The sequence below is a fragment of the Ornithorhynchus anatinus genome, chromosome 17 (genome assembly GCF_004115215.2).
Source record: "Ornithorhynchus anatinus isolate Pmale09 chromosome 17, mOrnAna1.pri.v4, whole genome shotgun sequence".
Lineage (NCBI taxonomy): Eukaryota > Metazoa > Chordata > Mammalia > Monotremata > Ornithorhynchidae > Ornithorhynchus > Ornithorhynchus anatinus.
Genome location: NC_041744.1, coordinates 17,569,265 through 17,586,543, shown reverse-complemented (window position 1 = coordinate 17,586,543; position 17,279 = coordinate 17,569,265). Strand labels below are relative to the sequence as shown.

At 54.2% G+C, this 17,279-nt stretch overlaps 1 protein-coding gene and 1 long non-coding RNA gene across 2 annotated transcripts in view; one reads left to right on the top strand and one right to left on the bottom strand.

The window, feature by feature from the left end:
* Nucleotides 1-117: 117 nt before the first annotated feature.
* LOC114817857 lies at nt 118-9,506 on the bottom strand. Its single transcript, XR_003765725.2, has 3 exons — nt 9,421-9,506; nt 7,638-7,823; nt 118-153 (listed from the first exon to the last, which is right to left on the bottom strand). It is a non-coding gene; the product is annotated as an uncharacterized LOC114817857 (long non-coding RNA).
* Nucleotides 2,124-17,279, top strand: part of PAXBP1 (PAX3 and PAX7 binding protein 1) — a 31,725-nt gene continuing 16,569 nt past the window's right edge. Inside the window, exons 1-7 of the mRNA XM_029082383.2 lie at nt 2,124-2,459; nt 9,645-9,773; nt 10,463-10,639; nt 11,051-11,272; nt 12,925-13,028; nt 14,429-14,646; nt 15,161-15,350. Of these exons, the coding sequence (XP_028938216.1) occupies nt 2,159-2,459; nt 9,645-9,773; nt 10,463-10,639; nt 11,051-11,272; nt 12,925-13,028; nt 14,429-14,646; nt 15,161-15,350 (1,341 nt within the window). The 5' untranslated portion in view covers nt 2,124-2,158. The remainder of the gene's footprint in view (nt 2,460-9,644; nt 9,774-10,462; nt 10,640-11,050; nt 11,273-12,924; nt 13,029-14,428; nt 14,647-15,160; nt 15,351-17,279) is intronic.

The following is a 17,279-nucleotide window of genomic DNA, read 5'->3' as shown; positions in this document are numbered from 1 at the left end:
AGCTCGGTATATGTCATTGAAAGCAGCGTGGCTCGGTGGAAAGATCCCGGGCTTGGGAGTCAGAGGCCATGGGTTCGAATCCCGGATCTGCCACTCGTCAGCTGTGTGACCGTGGGCAAGTCACTTCACTTCTCTGGGCCTCAGTTGCCTCATCTGTAAAATGGGGATGAAGACTGTGAGCCTGACAACCTGATCACCCTGTATCTCTCCCAGCACTTAGAACAGCGCTCTGCACATAGTAAGCGCTTAACAAATACCAACATTATTATTATTATTATCTTCGGTGTGCGGAGCCCTGTAGTAAGCGCTCGGGAGAGAACAGTATAATGGACCGGCACCGTCTCTGCCCTCCAGAAGTTTGCGATCGAGTGGGGAAAGCAGACTATTAACATCAGTTACAGATAGGAGGAGGCAAAAGAGTAAAAAAGACATATGCGTGAGGTCTGTGATGGAGGCGGGGAGCAGTAGGAACTCTAGTGCTCAAGTGATGCCAATTTGCACATCTATTTTTTTTTTTACGGTATTTGTTAAGCATTTACTATGTGCCAGACACTGTACTGAGTGCTGGAGTGGAGGCGAGATCATCAGATGGGACACAGTTCCTGTCCCACATGGGGCTCACGGTCTTAAGCGGCATGGCGCAGCGGACTGGGAGTCAGGCGGTCACGGGTTCTGATCCCGGCTCCGCCACATGTCTGCTGGGTGACCTTGGGCAAGTCATTTCACTTCTCCGGGCCTCAGTTCCCTCGACTGTAAAGTGGGGATTAAGATTACGAGCCCCAGATGGGCCGGGGCCCCTGTCCGACCTGATTTGACTTGTATATACTCCAGTGCTTGGAACGGTGCACGGCACAGAGTGAGCGTCTAACAAATACCACATCTATTACTGTTAGTGACTCGCCCAAGGTCACCCAACAGACCAGGGGCGGCGTGAGGATTAGAACCCAGGTCGAATCGTACATTCTAAGCGCTCAGTATGGTGCTCTGCACATAGTAAGCGCTCAATAAATACTCTCGAATGAATGAATGAATCCTTTGCCTTCCAGGCTCCTGCTCTTTCCCTAGGAGAAGCAGTGTGGCACAATGGATAGGGCCCAGGCCTGGGAGTCAGAAGGCTGTGGGTTCTAATCCCCGCTCCGCCACTTGTCGGCTGGGTGACTTGGGGCAAGTCATTTGACTTCTCTGGGCCTCACCTGTCTCATCTGGAAAATGGGGATTGAGCCTGGGAGCCCCATGTGGGACGGGGGGCTGCGAAGCACTGTGGTTCAGTGGCAAGAGCCCGGGCTGGGGAGTCAGAGGTCATGAGTTCGAATCCCGGCTCTGCCACTTGTCAGCTGGGTGACTGTGGGCGAGTCACTTCACTTCTCTGGGCCTCAGTGACCTCATCTGTCAAATGGGGATTAACTGTGAACCTCACGTGGGACCACCTGGTGACCCTGTAGCTACCCCAGCGCTTAGAACAGTGCTTAACAAACACCAACGTTAATTAATTATTATTGGGGAGGCCTCCCCTGACCTCAGAGGGGCGACGGCGGGACTGCGCAGGCGCCGCCGGCGTCACGTGACGGGGGGCGAGAGAGGCCCGTCGGCCCTCCGCGCCGCCAGGGGGCGCCGAGCGCGGCGGGAGGGAGCGGCCCCCGGTGGGCCGGGGCGGGACTGCGCAGGCGCCGCCGGCGTCACGTGACGGGAGAGAGAGAGAGAGAGAGAGAGAGAGAGAGAGAGAGAGAGAGGGGCCCGTCGGCCCTCCGCGCCGCCAGGGGGCGCCGAGCGCGGCGGGAGGGAGCGGCCCTCGGTGGGCCGGGGCGGGACTGCGCAGGCGCCGCCGGCGTCACGTGACGGGAGAGAGAGAGAGAGAGAGAGAGAGAGAGAGAGAGAGAGAGAGAGAGAGAGAGGGGCCCGTCGGCCCTCCGCGCCGCCAGGGGGCGCCGAGCGCGGCGGGAGGGAGCGGCCCTCGGTGGGCCGGGGCGGGACTGCGCAGGCGCCGCCGGCGTCACGTGACGGGGGGCGAGAGAGAGAGGCCCGTCGGCCCTCCGCGCCGCCAGGGGGCGCCGAGCGCGGCGGGAGGGAGCGGCCCTCCCGGAAGCGCCCGGGCGCGCGGCGGGCGCGCCTGCGCAGCCGGCCGGCTTCCGGTGTGGGCCCGGGCGGCCGCGGCGGCGGGATGTTCCGCAAGGTGCGGCGGGTGAACGTGCGCAAGCGGAACGACTCGGAGGAGGAGGAGCGGGAGCGGGAGCGGGACGGGGAGCCCGGCCCCAGCCCCGACCCCGAGGCGGAGGACGCGGGGTCCGCGGAGCCGCTCCCGGGGGAGGCCCGCACGCCGCCGCAGACGCCGCAGACGCCGCCGCCGCCGCCCGCCCCCTGCCCCCCTCACGGCAACGGGCTCAGGCCCCGCAAGAGGCCGCGGGACCCCAGAGAGGCCCCCAGGCCCACCAGCCTCCTCAGCTTCCAGGACGACGACGAAGGTCCTTCATCCTCCCCCAAGCGCCGGGGACACGCGGGGGGGCGGGGGGAAGGGGGGAAGACACCCTTTGCTCTCTCTCCATTGCATTACTGTTAGGATGGTGTTGATTAGGCGCCTACTATGTGGCAGGCACCGTGCTAAGCGCTGGGGGGAGACGAGCAAATGGGCCCGGGTGGGGCCCACTTTGTTTATCCCCATTGCATTGTTATTAGGATGGTGTTTGTTAAGCGCCTACTATGTGGCAGGCACTGTGCTAAGCGCTGGGGGGAGAAAGTGGAGCCCCCTTTCTTTCTCTCCATTGCCTCGTTATTATGATGGTGCGTATTAAGCGCCTACCATGTGGCAGGCACTGTGCTAAGCGCTGGGGGGAGAAAGTGGGGCCCCCTTTCTTTCTCTCCATCGCATTGTTGTTATGATGGTGCGTATTAAGCGCCTACTATGTGGCAGGCACTGTGCTAAGCGCTGGGGAGAGAAAGTGGAGCCCCCTTTCTCTCCATTGCATTGTTGTTATGATGGTGCATATTAAGCGCTTACTATGTGCCAGGCACTGTGCTAAGCGCTGGGGGGAGAAAGTGGGGCCCACTTTGTTTCCATTGCATTACTATTATGATAGTGTTTATCAAGCGCCTACTATGTGTCAGGCACTGTGCTAAGCGCTGGGGGGGGACGAACAAATGGGCCCAGGTGGGGCCCACTTTGTTTATCCCCATTGCATTATTATTAGGATGGTGTTTATTAAGCTCCTACTATGTGGCAGGCACTGTGCTAAACGCTGGGCCGGTCTTCATCCCCATGGCGTTATTGTTATGGTGTTTATTAAGTGCCTACTATGTTCCAGGCACTGTGCTAAGCGCTGGGGAGAGAAGGGCAAATGGGCCCATGTGGGGCCCACGGGCTTTATCCCTGTTGCATTATTATTATTATTATTATTATGCTGTTTGTTAAGGGCTTATTATGCGCCAGGCACTGTACTAAGCGCTGGGCCGGTCTTCATCCCCATTGCGTTATTGTTATGGGGTTGGTTAAGCGCCTACTATGTGTCAGGCACTGTGCTAAGCGCTGGGGGGAGAAGGGCAAATGGGCCCATGTGGGGCCCACGGGCTTTATCCCCGTTGCATTATTATTATTATTATTATTATTATGCTGTTTGTTAAGGGCTTATTATGCGCCAGGCACTGTACTAAGCGCTGGGCCGGTCTTCATCCCCATTGCGTTATTGTTATGGGGTTGGTTAAGCGCCTACTATGTGTCAGGCACTGTGCTAAGCGCTGGGGGGAGAAGGGCAAATGGGCCCATGTGGGGCCCACGGGCTTTATCCCCGTTGCATTATTATTATTATTATTATTATTATGCTGTTTGTTAAGGGCTTATTATGCGCCAGGCACTGTACTAAACGCTGGGCCGGTCTTCATCCCCATTGCGTTATTGTTATGGGGTTGGTTAAGCGCCTACTATGTGTCAGGCACTGTGCTAAGCGCTGGGGGAAGAAGGGCAAATGGGCCCATGTGGGGCCCACGGGCTTTATCCCCGTTGCATTATTATTATTATTATTATTATTATGCTGTTTGTTAAGGGCTTATTATGCGCCAGGCACAGGCACTGTACTAAACGCTGGGGGGGGGTCTTCATTCCCATTGCGTTATTGTTATGGTGTTTGTTAAATGCCTACTATGTGCCAGGCACTGTACTGAGCGCTGGGGGAAGAGACGAGCGAATGGGGATGGCCCATGTGGGGCCCACGGTCTTCATCCCCATTACATCATCGTTATTATTATGGTGTTTGTTAAGGGTTTATTATGCGCCAGGCATCCTACGAAGCGCTGGAGTAGAGTCGAGCAAATGGGGTTGGCCCACGTGGAGCCCACAGTCTTCATCCCCATTTCATTATTACCATTATTGTTTTGGTGTTCGTTAAGAGCTTATTATGTGCCAGGCACCGTACTAAGTGGTGGAGCAGAGGCGAGCTAATCGGGTTGGACGCCGTGGGGCCGACGGGCTTCATCGCCATTGCATTATCATTATTATTGTTGTTAGGGTATTTGTTCGGCGCTTACTATGTGCCGGGCAACGTACTAAGCGCTGGAGGAGAGACGAGCAAATGGGGTTGGCCCATGTGGGGCTGACGGGCTTCATCCCCACTGCGTCATCATTATAATTGTTATTATTACGGTATTTGTTCAGCGCTTACTATGTGCCGGGCACTATACTAAGTGTTGGGGGAGATAGGAGCAAATCAGGTTGGCCTACGAGGGGCTGACAGTCTTCATCCCGTTTTATTGTGATTATTATTGTTATGGTATTTGTTAAGCACTTACTGTGTAATAATAATGACGCTGGCATTTGTTAAGCGCTTACTATGTGCCGAGCACCGTTCTAAGCGCTGGGGTAGACAGAGGGGAATCAGGTGGTCCCACGTGGGGCTCACCGTCTTCATCCCCATTTTACAGATGAGGGAACTGAGGCACCGAGAAGTGAAGGGACCCGCCCACGGTCACACAGCTGACAAGTGGCCGAGCCGGGATTCGAACCCACGACCTCTGACCCCAGAGCCCGGGCTCTTTCCACGGAGCCACGCTGCTTCTCCATGTGCCAGGCAGTCTACTAAGCGATGGAGGAGATGGGAGCAGATCAAGTTGGCCCACGTGGGGCTGGCAGTCTTCGTCCCCATTTTGAGGTGGTTGTTGCTATGGTATTTGTTAAGCGCTTACTATGTGCCAGGCACCGTGCTAAGCGCTGGGGTAGAGACGAGCAAATCAGGTTGGCCCAGGCGGAGCTCACGGTCTTCGTCCCCATTTCATTATCATTATTACTGTTCTGGTGTTATGTGAAGAGCTCATTATGTGCCAGGCACCCTACTAAGTGCTGGAGTAGAGACGAGCAAGTCGGGTTGGCCCACGTGGGGCTCACGGTCTTCGTCCCCATTTTATCATCATTATTATTATTGTATATGTGAAGCGCCTATTATGTGCCAGGCACTGTACTGAGTGCTGGTAGATACAAGCAAATCAGGTTGGCCCATGCGGGGCTCACCGTCTTCATCCCCATTTTATTATTATTATTATTATTATGGTGTATGATAAGCACTTACTATGTGCCGGGCACTGTACTAAGCGCTGGGGTAGGTACCAGATAAGCAGATTGGACACAGCCCCCTGGCCCACGTGGGGCTCTCAGTCTTCATCCCCATTTTATTATTATTATTGTTGTGCTGTATGATAAGCACTTACTATGTGCCGGGCACTGTACTAAGCGCTGGGGTAGGTACCAGATAAGCAGATTGGACACAGCCCCCTGGCCCACGTGGGGCTCTCAGTCTTCATCCCCATTTTACAGATGAGGGAAGTGAGGCACGGAGAAGGGAAAGGGCTTGCCCAGGGTCACACCGCAGACGAGCGGCGGAGCCGGGGTGGGAGTCGAATTTATTGAACGTTTGCTCTAGGCAGAGCGCTCCGCTGAGCGCTTGGGAGGGCACAGCATCACAGAGATGGTAGAAACGTTCCCTACCCACCACGAGCTTGCAGCCTCTCAATTCATCAAACACACGTATGGAGGGAGGGCGTACTGGGTGCCGAGCACTGTGCTGAGCGCCTGGGAGCGTGCGGCGTCACGGAGTCGGTAGTCACGTCCCCTGCCCGCGACAAACCTCGAGGCCCCGAATCAGTCGCCGGGCGGCGTCTGTTGAGGCCTCGCCACCTGCAGAGCAGCGAACTGAACGCCTGGGGAGAGTCCAGTACAGCAGAGGGTGGACCCAATCCCTGCCTACAAGTAGCTGACGTTGGGAAGAGTGAGTTCCGGAGAAGGGTGCGGATCCGGGGGCGAGGCGGAAGGGAGAGAGTCTAGACTTCGAGGTCAGCTCTAGATTAAGTTGGTTTGGGGCTGGCAACGTGTCCGCTAATTAGGTTATACTGTCCTCTCCCGAAGGCTTAGGACGGTGCTCCGCGAATAGTGAGCGCTCAGTAAATACCACTGAAAAGGGAGTAGGGGAAATGAGGGCTCAGTTGGGGAAACTGAGCCTTCAGGAAAGCTTCGAAGGGGGAGAGAGCGATCGTCTTGCTGGTACAGAGAGGGAGTCGGAGCCTTCTGCGGCCGGAGCGTTTGTCGGGTGGAATTCTCGTGCCTCCTCAAGACCCCCTTTTCCCCCCGTCTCTTCCGTCCTTTCCTCATCCCGTCTTTCTCGCGCTAATAGTGGTAGTAATTGCATGGACGACTGAGGGCCCCCCCCTCCCCCCCCCGGGCGTCCTGAGCCGTACCCGGCTCTCCGGAAGGACAAAGCGAGGAAAGTGACCCCTGCCCTCCGCTCGCGTAGCTTACGCGGGCTGCTTACACGTAGCTTACAACCCGATGACCCTGTATCTCCCCCAGCCAGTGCTCGGCACATAGTAAGCGCTTAAAAATGCCAACATTATTATTATTATTATTACACCTGAGCAGGTGGGACTCGCCCTTTCTTCTCCCTCTCCCTTTCTCAGTCCCCTTGCTATAAACCGGGGCTCGGCCCCGTAAAGCAGGTACCAAAGTCCTGCTGGGGAGAATGCAGTGGAGTCGGTGGGTTAGTCGTTTCCAGAGGCAGAAAGTAAAGCGGAGAAGTGGCCCTTCCCTTCCTGAATGGGGGCCTCTGAGAAAGCGGACATTCCCCGGTCGCGGGCCGGTGAGACGGCCCCTTCTGACTCTTTCTCGGCAAAGATTTCCTCCCGTGCGCGGCGGCGAGTTCGGCCGGGGATTTCACACTCCGCCAGGAGAAGTAGGGCAACAGAAATAGAACCTGGCCGCGATGCAGAAGCCGAGGGAAGAACGTGGGGTCGTAAATGCCTTCCCCGGGCCAGGCCGGCGGTCCCTCGCCCTCGGCGTCCCGTCTCGGGCGGGGGGGCAACGGGAGCGCGTTTGGGGAGCCGACCCTCTGGGCGTTTAATCCCGTGCTTCGGGCTTGGCCGCCTAAACTCACTTTCGGGAACCCACTAGGTACCTCCCGACCGCCAGTTTAAATAATAGTAATGATGGGCCCATTGGTATCAGGCGCTTACTGAACGTCAGACACTGTTGTAAGCGCTGGGGAGGTACCAGCTGATCAGTTTGGACACCGTCCCTGTCTTAACCCCCATCTTACCGAGGGGGTCACTGAGGCCCAGGTCACGCAGCAGGCAAGGGGCAGGTTGGGGATTTGAACCCAGGTCTTTCTTACCTCCGGGCCCGAGCTCTATCCACGTGGCCACGCCGCTTCTCGAAATCCCCTGTGTCGTTCGGCCTCCGCGGCTTCTTGTCGTAGCAACTTCCACGTGTGGTCATCCTCCACCGTGTAAAGGACTATTTCCTCTTCTCTGGAACCTACATCGTGAAACCTTCGGCGAGAGCCCTCGGACCTGTCGTTCTGGATTTAGTAAGCATATATATATTAATTGTCTGGGATAGGCAGGGACCGACTTAACAAGCGACTAATTTGGATTTTGGATAATCCCTTTGTTCGAAACTTCAGTTTCGGTAGGGCTCCTAGTTGGAAAAATCGCATCGCCCGACTGTTTATGTCTTTATCTTATACTCGCCTATTTTCTGGATAAGGTGCTTAAAGGCGAGTGGCCTGGTGGAAAGATCCCGGGCCCGGGAGTCAGAGGACCTGGGTTTCTAATTCCAGCTCCGCCACTTGCCTGCTGTGAGACCTTGGATAAATCGCCCAACTTCTCCGTACCGTGGTTTCCTCTGTTGTAAAATGGAGGTTCAGTTACTGTTCCCCCTCCTATTTCGCATGCGAGTCTGGTGTGGGAGAGGTTCTGTGTCCGACCTGATTTAATTTTCTCCTCTCTCCGAACAGTGCTGGGAACATAGTAAGCGCTTAACAAATATATTTTTTTTTTTATTATTATTATTATGGAAAGGCCAGTTTTCATCTATTCGGCCGTCGGTATTTTTTGAGCTCGAACTGGGTGTCAAGAAGTGTTTCAAGAGAACGATACCTTTAGTGGACGTGATCCCTGCTTTCCGGGCTTTTACAGTTGAACACGGGAGAGGGACACTAAAATCAATTGCAGTTAGGAAGAAATAATCGAGGAAATTTATTTTCGTAAGTGATACGGGTGACGGGGGTTGGAGTGCCCGGGGGCTTAAGTGATGCTGAGACGACAGGAGTGGGGATAATGGGGTTAGCACTGAGGGATTAATCTGGGAAGACCTCCTAGAGGTGTTGTCCTGTCAGAAGGGCGTTGAAGATGGGGGAAAGCCGTGGTCTGCCTGACGTGACAAGGGAGGAGGTGGAGGCAGGAGGGAGGGCGTGAGCGAGGGGTCGGTGGTGAGAGCTGAGGGAGGCCCAGGGAGAAGGTTGGCTTGAGAGGAAGAGCAGTGTTTGATTTGGGGGGTGGTCGGAGAGGAGGAAGGATAAGGAGGAAGGCTAGAGAAGCAGCGAGGGTCCGGGAGTCAGAAGGACTTGGGTTTTAATGCCGGCTCTGCCACCGGTCTGCCGGGTGACCTTGGGTAAGTCACTTAATTTCTGTGAGCCCCATGTGGGACAGAGACTCTATCCAACCCGCTCTGCTCGGGTCTATCCCGCGCTTAGTACAGTGCCCGGCACACAGTAAACGCAAATACCTTAATAGTAGCAGCAGTGGAGGGAGAGGGCTGCCTGCCTTAAAACCAGTGGTCAGGAGTTTTTGCTTGATCTGGCGACGGGCGACCATTAGAGTTTTTTGGGAGCGGGGAGACGTATGCCGAACTTTATTTTAGAAAGACGATCCCGGGCAGCAGAGTCAAATGTGGACCGGAGAGGGGTGAGGCAGGGAGGTCAGGGAGGAGGCTGATGGAGGCGTGGAGGTGAGATATTATGACTAGGGCTTGGATCAGCGTGGTGCCCTTCTGCGATAGAGAGGAAGGGGTGGATTCTGAAAGTGTTGTGAGGGAAGGAGGAAAGATTTGGTGACAGAAAGATGGAGGTTGAAAGAGCCGAGGATTGTTCACCCGGTCCCTGAAGGAACACTTACCCGACAGTGAAATTTCAGTCTAGTCGCAAGATCGATTTGAAATCATTTGCCTGGGTTTAAGGGCTTCCATGGCTGCGACATAAAACCGCAAAAAACATTTTGTTGTTATATTTGACCCGGGTAAGTTGGGCAGAGTAAATATTTATTTCGGTGAACAGATTGACCCCGTCCTTACACGCCCCGGCCTTACCCGTTCTTGTTTTTTTTTTTTTTTCTTTCTGAAGAAGCTGAAGAGGTTTTTAAAGTGAAGAAATCAAGTTATAGCAAAAAGATAGTAAAGCTGCTGAAGAAAGAATATAAAGAAGATCTTGAAAAATCGAAGGTTAAGACAGACCTCAATTCGCTGCCTGACTGTAAGTATCAGAGTATGGAGCAGTTGAAAGTGTTTCCCTGGAGCCGTTGGGTCAGGCAGACACTCCTCAAATAGAAAGCATTGTGATCGTGGCTACCTCCCCCAAATTGTGTACCATCACAACACCTCAACCTTTCCTCCATTAACCCATTCTGCTTCCCCCGCCTCCCTCTCTCCGGTCAACAGGGGTGGCTTGAGTAATATTAAAAAAAAAAAACACCAACCCGAAGCATCAGACCCTTCTGTCCTTATGGAAACCATGCCCCTGCATCCCGGACGCTTTAGTCATTTCATCGTTTACAAGATTTGAAATGTAAATACTTGGAGATCATCCCTTTCTGGAACCCAGCCTTTCTAGCCTCACTTGTGAGACGCAGCTGTCGTTTGACCAGGCGGGGTTATTCAGACAGTTTTTCCAGTAGGAAATTTCTTGAACCCGGCAACGTGCCTTCCAACTCCGTAGATCCGTAACTAGTTTTGACCCGAAATAGAAACGTCAGCCAGCTCAGAACGTAAAGCACACGGGTCATGCTTCTCTAAGGCGTTCGTTTGGGGTCGGGGTTTCAAATGCAGACTTCTCCCAGGTAGATCGCTCACGGTGAGGTTTTTGAAATTATTTGGGGTCGGTATTTCAAATGCAGACTTCTCCCAGGTAGATCGCTCACGGTGAGGTTTTTGAAATTATTTCAGCCGAACCGCCTCTGACCAAAGCAGGGCACGTTAAGGACTCTAGTCAAGAAGATGGGGCCGGAGCCAGCGAACATGGCGAAGAGGAGATGGAGGTGGAAAGCGAGAAGGAGGAAGAAAAACCAAAAACCGGAGGAGCTTTTTCCAGCGCTTTGTCTTCCCTGAACGTCCTCCGTCCAGGTGTGTGTACCCCCCCGAGCCAAGCGCGGTAGCGAGTTCCCCGAGGGCCAGACCCCGGTCAGCCTCCGGTAGACTGGACCGTTCCTCTGTCTGAGGAAGAGCACTCAGCACACCCCATTAAGAAAGCACAGAGGGTGACGGGAAAGAGGCCGCACCGCTCCTCCCTGGCCCCTACTCTGCTCCCTAGCCCGGTTGCGGTTTTTATTCAGTCTTCCTTCTGACCCTCCACTGTGCTGAACGCCGCTGTCTGCAGGAAGATGAGATCTACACTGGCCTCGCAGTCTAAGGGATAGGGAGAGCGGGGATCTTCCCCTCCTGCGGTCGGAAGGTCCGGCAGGCCGGTCCTCCCTCGAGCGGGTTGGCCGTCCGACCCTTTTAACAGATACTCCGACGACTCTGTTTGGTTTCCAGGAGAAATCCCAGATGCGGCGTTCATTCACGCGGCGAGGAAAAAGCGTCAGTTGGCCCGGGAGCTGGGCGACTTCACACCCCACGAGAATGAGGCCGGTAAAGGCCGCCTCGTCCGAGAGGATGAAAACGACGCCAGTGATGATGAGGATGACGACGAGAAGCGGCGAATCGTTTTTTCTGTAAAAGAAAAGTCGCAGAGGCAGAAGATCGCCGAGGAAATAGGTAAAATGTTTTATTTGGCCGGGCTGTGGAGGGAGCAAGAAGACGTAAGATCGGTCAGAGGTATTTATTAAGGGCTTACTCTGTGCAGGACACTGTCCTGAGCCATTGGGAGAGTCCAACGGAATTAGCACTCAGGATCCCTGCCGTCATAGGCGTACGGGGTGGCACGACGTGGGAACGGGTATTCATGTCAAGTACAGACTTAGGCGTACGGGGTGGCACGACGTGGGAACGGGTATTCATGTCAAGTACAGACTGGGGGAAGCAAGAGAATATGAAGAGATGTGTCTGTGAAGCGCTGGGAGGAAAGGCGTGAGTACCCCAGTGCTTAGGTGATGCCATAGAAGTTGCACCCGTGGGGTGATGAAAGATTAATGAGGGAAGGCCTCCTGGAGGAGGTGGGCTTTCAGAAGAACCTTGAAGGAGGAGAGAGCAATGGCCTACCGAATGAAGAGGGAGGGGATTTCAGGCAGGAAGGGAGGTTGTGAGAGAGCTGGCAACAAGGCCCGTTGAATAAATTGGCCGGAGAGGAGAGGAAGGAGTGAGTTGGGGTGTAGTGGGAGAGGAGCTGGGGGAGAGCTGACTCAAAGCCACTGGTCAGGAGAGGAAACGTCAGCCGCTGGGAGTTTAGAGGCGACACGGACAGAGGAATATTGGAGAAAAAGCACCTGGGCAGCAAAGCTAAGTATGGACTGGAGAGGGGAGAGGCTGGAGGCAGGGAATCCTACGCGTCAGGATGTCTGGACCGGCATTGGTGGTAGGGGTGAAGAGGAAGAGGCCAATCCTTGAGAACCACCTCTTCTGAAAGCATGATCTGACCGTACCTTCATTGAAACTGTCCTTTCCTGGTTCTTCTCCTAACTCTCTGCTCTTTGGGGAAGAGGCCAATCCTTGAGAACCACCTCTTCTGAAAACATGATCTGACCATACCTTCATTGAAACCGTCTCTCCGTGGGCTTTCCCCAGATAAGCTCTCATTTCCCCTACTCCCTCTCCCTTCTTTGTCATCTCTGCGCTTGGATGGGTCCCCCTTAATTACTTGATATTCACCCCACCCTCAGCCCCACGGCACTTACGGACGTACCCATCATAGTTTGACGTGTGTCTCCCCAACTAGACTGTGAGGTCCGTGTGGCCAGTGAACATGTCCGCCAAGTCTGAGTATTTTACTCTCCCAACCTCTGAATACAGTTCTCTGCACGCATTAAGCGCTCAGTAAATACCCCTGGACTGATTGAATTGGGGGAGGGAGGGCCGATGGCTAAAGCCTTCTGGGAAGCATAGTGTCGGGCAGGGGTTAGAGTGTGGGGTGTACAAGAGACTGGGGGGTGGTTCTGCTTCTCTCCAACTCTGACCCTGGAACAGAATGCCCTGAAGGAAATAGGGGGCAACACGGGCTCGTGCCGTTCCGTACTGCCTTCCTCTGGCCTTGTCTCTTCGTACGTCGATCACATCCGGTAAAATGGAGTCACTGACCCAGGGTGAAAGGTGGGCAGAATTTCCCGAGGGCCCGGCGAACCTAAATCCCATCTGCCCACCTAGAGCGGGGCAAACCCAGAAGGGAGTGGTGATCCTTCTTCCCCGGGTTTCTAGGCTAACGTGAAATAATGCGGCCTCCCTCCCTCCTTCCCTTGGTCCTTCACGTCTGACAGGGATCGAGGGGAGTGATGACGAAGCTTTAGTCGCCGGCGAGCAGGATGAAGAACTCAGTCGGTGGGAACAGGAGCAGATAAGAAAAGGAATCAACATACCTCAGGCAAGTGTTGGAGAAGTTTTGGGCGGAACATTTCGGGTGCCCTTTTTTAAAGCTTGCTTTCAATAGATTGCCATCTCATGAGGCGTTAGGTCAGTTGTATTAAAAATTGAGGCTTAGGACGTTTCCAGAGAAATATTTGAGGTTAAGACGGTCTTTTCTTCGAGGGCTCCCTTTCAGACCAGAAGGGTGGTGACGACCAGGCAAGGCACAGGATCGAGTTGGCCGAGGCCACTCCACGCCTTTCCGGCCAAATGGCGCTTTGACCTGAAATGTCAAGGAGGCTCAAGTTATGGTGCGTGACATTGGACCGCCAGCCCAGGTCGTCTGTCCTTCTGTTAGGCATACAAACTAGAAATTACAAGTACTCTGTGCTGTTTTGCCAACACGGAATTGTTTTGGGTCAGTGGCGATTAGCCTGACCTTGGGATCGTTTCGTATCCTGTCGTAGCTGTTTTACAAGTTCGCTGGTGCTTTCCTTGGACAAGCCGTTAGGGCTGGGCGGAAGTGGATTTGAAAGTGGGTCCCCACCATTCTCAGTTGGGCCCCGACTGTGGTGGGGCCGAGGACCTTTCTTTTTGGCTTTAATTGGCGATTAAATTGGTTCCGAAAGATGATGGCCCAAAAGGTTAAGTGCCGGCCACATTTCATGGAGCGGCAGTGTGGAAGAATGTGTGACTGGCAACCAGGAGACCCAGTTCTAGTCCTAGCTTCACCAGTGGCCTGCTTGGGAAAGTCATTTAACTTCTCCCAGCCCTGTTTTTCTCTCTCTCTCTCTTTTTTGGGGGAATATGTTGAGCATTCACTATATGCCAGGCACCGTACTAAGCGCAGGGCTAGATACAAGCTAATGAGCTTGGATACGGTCCCTGTCTCAGGCGGGGTTTACAGTAATAGTAATAATAACTGTGGAGTTCGTTAAACACTTACTATGTGCCAGGCACTGTACTCAGTGCTGGGGTTGATACATGGGGTCGCTGGATACAGTCCCTGTCCCACATGGGGTTCACAGTCTCAGTCCTCGTTTTACAGATGAAGTAACTGAGGCACAGAGAAGGAAAGTTGCCAAATTGTACATTCCAAGCGCTTAGTACCGCGCTCGTAAGTGCTCAATAAATACGATCGAATGAATGAAGGGTCACAGAGCAGACAAGTGGCAGAGCCGGGATTAGAACCCAGGTCCGTGCGACTCCCAGGCCCGGGCTCAGTCCTCTAGGCACCGCTGCTTCTCGGTAAGGCCCCCTCGCCTCCCTCTTCGATATCGAAGCCCTGGTAGGACTGGAACCGTGTCCGACGTGGTCGAAGATCTCTCAGCGAGTGCTCGGGCACCCACAGGAAGCGTCGATCAGTTCCGCGGTCATCCCGGTTCTGGGCGTTTACGTATTCTCTCCCTTGTCTGCCAGGTCCAAGCGAGTCAGCCTGCCGAAGTGAGCGCGTACTACCAGAACTCGTACCAGGCGATGCCTTACGGCTCGTCTTTCGCCATCCCTTACGCTTACGGCGCCTTCGGATCGTCGGAAGCCAAATCGCCCAAAACAGATAATTCGGTCCCTTTCAAAAGTCCCAGTAATGAGATGACTCCTGTTACTATTGATTTGGTAAAGAAACAGCTTAAAGACAGGTAGGGCCGACCAGCCCCCTCGAAGACCCGTCTCCTAGGTTTCTGTCCCTCGGGCCCCACGTAGCGTGGGGGAAGCAGAGGCAGAGTTCGGCGATGGAGAATCCCGCCCTGGCCCGTCGGCGCAACCCTAGGCGGAAGATGACGTCGTAGCGTGGACCCTCGGCCGAAATGTTAGAAATGTGTCACCATTTGAGCTTGTTGAAGAGAGATCTGAACGGGCACCTTTGGGACACTGAATCAGTGTTTGTAGTCCTGTGTGTCCCCCAGGCCCCCTCCCTGCCCGCCGCCCCAAAAGAAACAATGCAGACCCTAACGGGGAGGTGTTTTGGTTAGCTGCCGCGTAACTCTGCCCGAAAAGACAGACGGCAGCCCCGAGGACCGGTGCGTTTTAAGATCGGGTCCCGTCTTGTCGGCAGAGGCGAGAACTTGCCGAGTGACGTGATGTTGCTAGAGTCCCGACCTCACCGGCTCTGGGGTGTAAACGGGCTCTTCTCTATGCTTCCCTGTGTCTAAGGTTGGACTCGATGAAAGAAGTCCACCGAGCAAACCGGCAGCAGTACGAAAAGCACGAGCAAAGCCGAGCGGACTCTACCCGGACCATTGAGCGGCTGGAAGGGTCTTCTGGGGGGATCGGTGAACGGTACAGATTTTTGCAAGAAATGCGAGGGTATGTCCAAGACTTGCTTGAGTGTTTCAGCGAAAAGGTAAGAATGCTCAAACCTTAATCCCTTTTCCGTAAAAACCAAGCTAGGGCCGCTTAGCGCGCTTCCCACCCGGCCAGAGATACATTTATCGGCTCGGCGGCTTTCGGGGTTAGAGCGGTCGCGGGAGCTGTTTCTTCATCCTCATCGCTTCCCTCCCGGCAGTAGTGTCGATCCTTGAAATGGCACCGTTCAGCCGAAAGACGTTCTATTGCTTCTCCGGCTGGATTTCCCCCAGCTCTGAGAGCGGGTCTGCTTTTTAAACTTGCCGACTTGCTTCAGGGAATGAGTCTAATGAGAAAGTCCGGGGCCGGTGTGGTGTCCTCTCTTTATCTCAGAATAGGCCGACTCACGTCCCGTCCACCGGGCGGGCTCGTCGAAAGCCGGGGGTCCCGGGACACGTGCCGTTAAGGGCTGACCGGTGGCATTTATTGAGCGCTTACTATGTGCGGAGCGCTGTACTAAGCGCTCGGGGGAGCACGCCACCACAGAGTTAGCACACACCTTCCCTGCCCGTGACGTGCTCTGGGGGGAGACAGACAGAAATATAAATAAATAGTCTGTAATATCATTTAATGATCGAGCTATAATTTAAAAAAAGACGTACCTAAAAGAATACCTATCTGAAAGAGCCGGCGCCGCTCCCTAATACATTCTTGATCCGATAGTATTGACCGGCTGCAGAGCTCTTCATCGGGGCACGGGACAGTAGCAGGCTCGGGCCCGCAGCGAGCTTTCAGTCCAGGGCTACGTGAGCATCTCCGATTTCTGACTGGAAATGATAACCATTGCCCCCGGGACCGGATCGGTTTCTATGTGTTCGCCCATTTCAGGAAACGCTCGTCAATACCATACTTTTTGAGTTGCCGTGTCTTCCGAGATGTGTGTTGTGGTTTTTTGTTTTTTTAAATTGCTCTAAGAGGCATCGCCACCCATGTAGTCGTCTAGTTGCACTTTCCATTTCGACGTCCATTGGTTGCCGTTAAAGACCCGGTGTCAAGATTTCCGAGAACTTCCCTTAGTTACGATTGGCGTTCTCTTCATTTTTTTGGTTTTTCTCCCTACTGGAAGACTTCTTTGTCCTTAAGATAACGGAGCTTTTGTAAACGGCATCCTGTCACCTTAATGGATAAATGTATCATCTGCCGATTGAAATTCTTGAAACCGCACACCCTTATTTCTAGAAGGCGGGTGCCTTCGGTGTTTTCTTTTTTCTCCAAACGCTCCCCCGTTGGAATGAGCGGATGTTAACTAGAGAAAGCGTGTCTAACACACACTTGCTGCACACACCCAGAAAAGCAGGACTCCTTTTCCCAGTCGGAGTGGTTGAATGCTAAGCTCCCCACGGGTCCCCAGAGCTGGACTTTCCCTCATCCCACATCTGCTGCCACTTGAAAATGAGGCGCTCATTCATTGCTTCATTCCATCATATTTATTGAGCGCTTACTGTGTGCAGAGCACCGTACTAAGCGCTTGGGAGAGTGCAGTATACCAGTGTAACACGGATATTCCCCGCCCACGACGAACTTACAGGTTAGAGGACGAGCATGAAGCCCCCCGATCCATCATTGGTATTTGAGCGCTTACAGTGTGCAGAGCAGTCTACTGAGCGCTCGCAAAAGCCCAATATAGCAGACACATTCCCTGCTCACAGCAAGCTTACAGTCTAGAGGGGGAGACAGACACCTCCCACCGTGACCCCCGGTGGACTTCAGGGTTCGGGGCACCGCTGTGCCACGGCATCCGAAGCTGAGCCACGGCCGGACACCTGGGCCCGGGGCCCCAGGAGGTCCGCAGTCCGTCAGTTCGTATTTATTGAGTGCTTATTGTGTGCAGAGCACTGTACTAAGCGCTTGCGAGAATACAGTATAACAATAAACAGACACATTCCCTGCCCACAACGAGCTTACCGTCTAGAGAGGGGAACCAGGC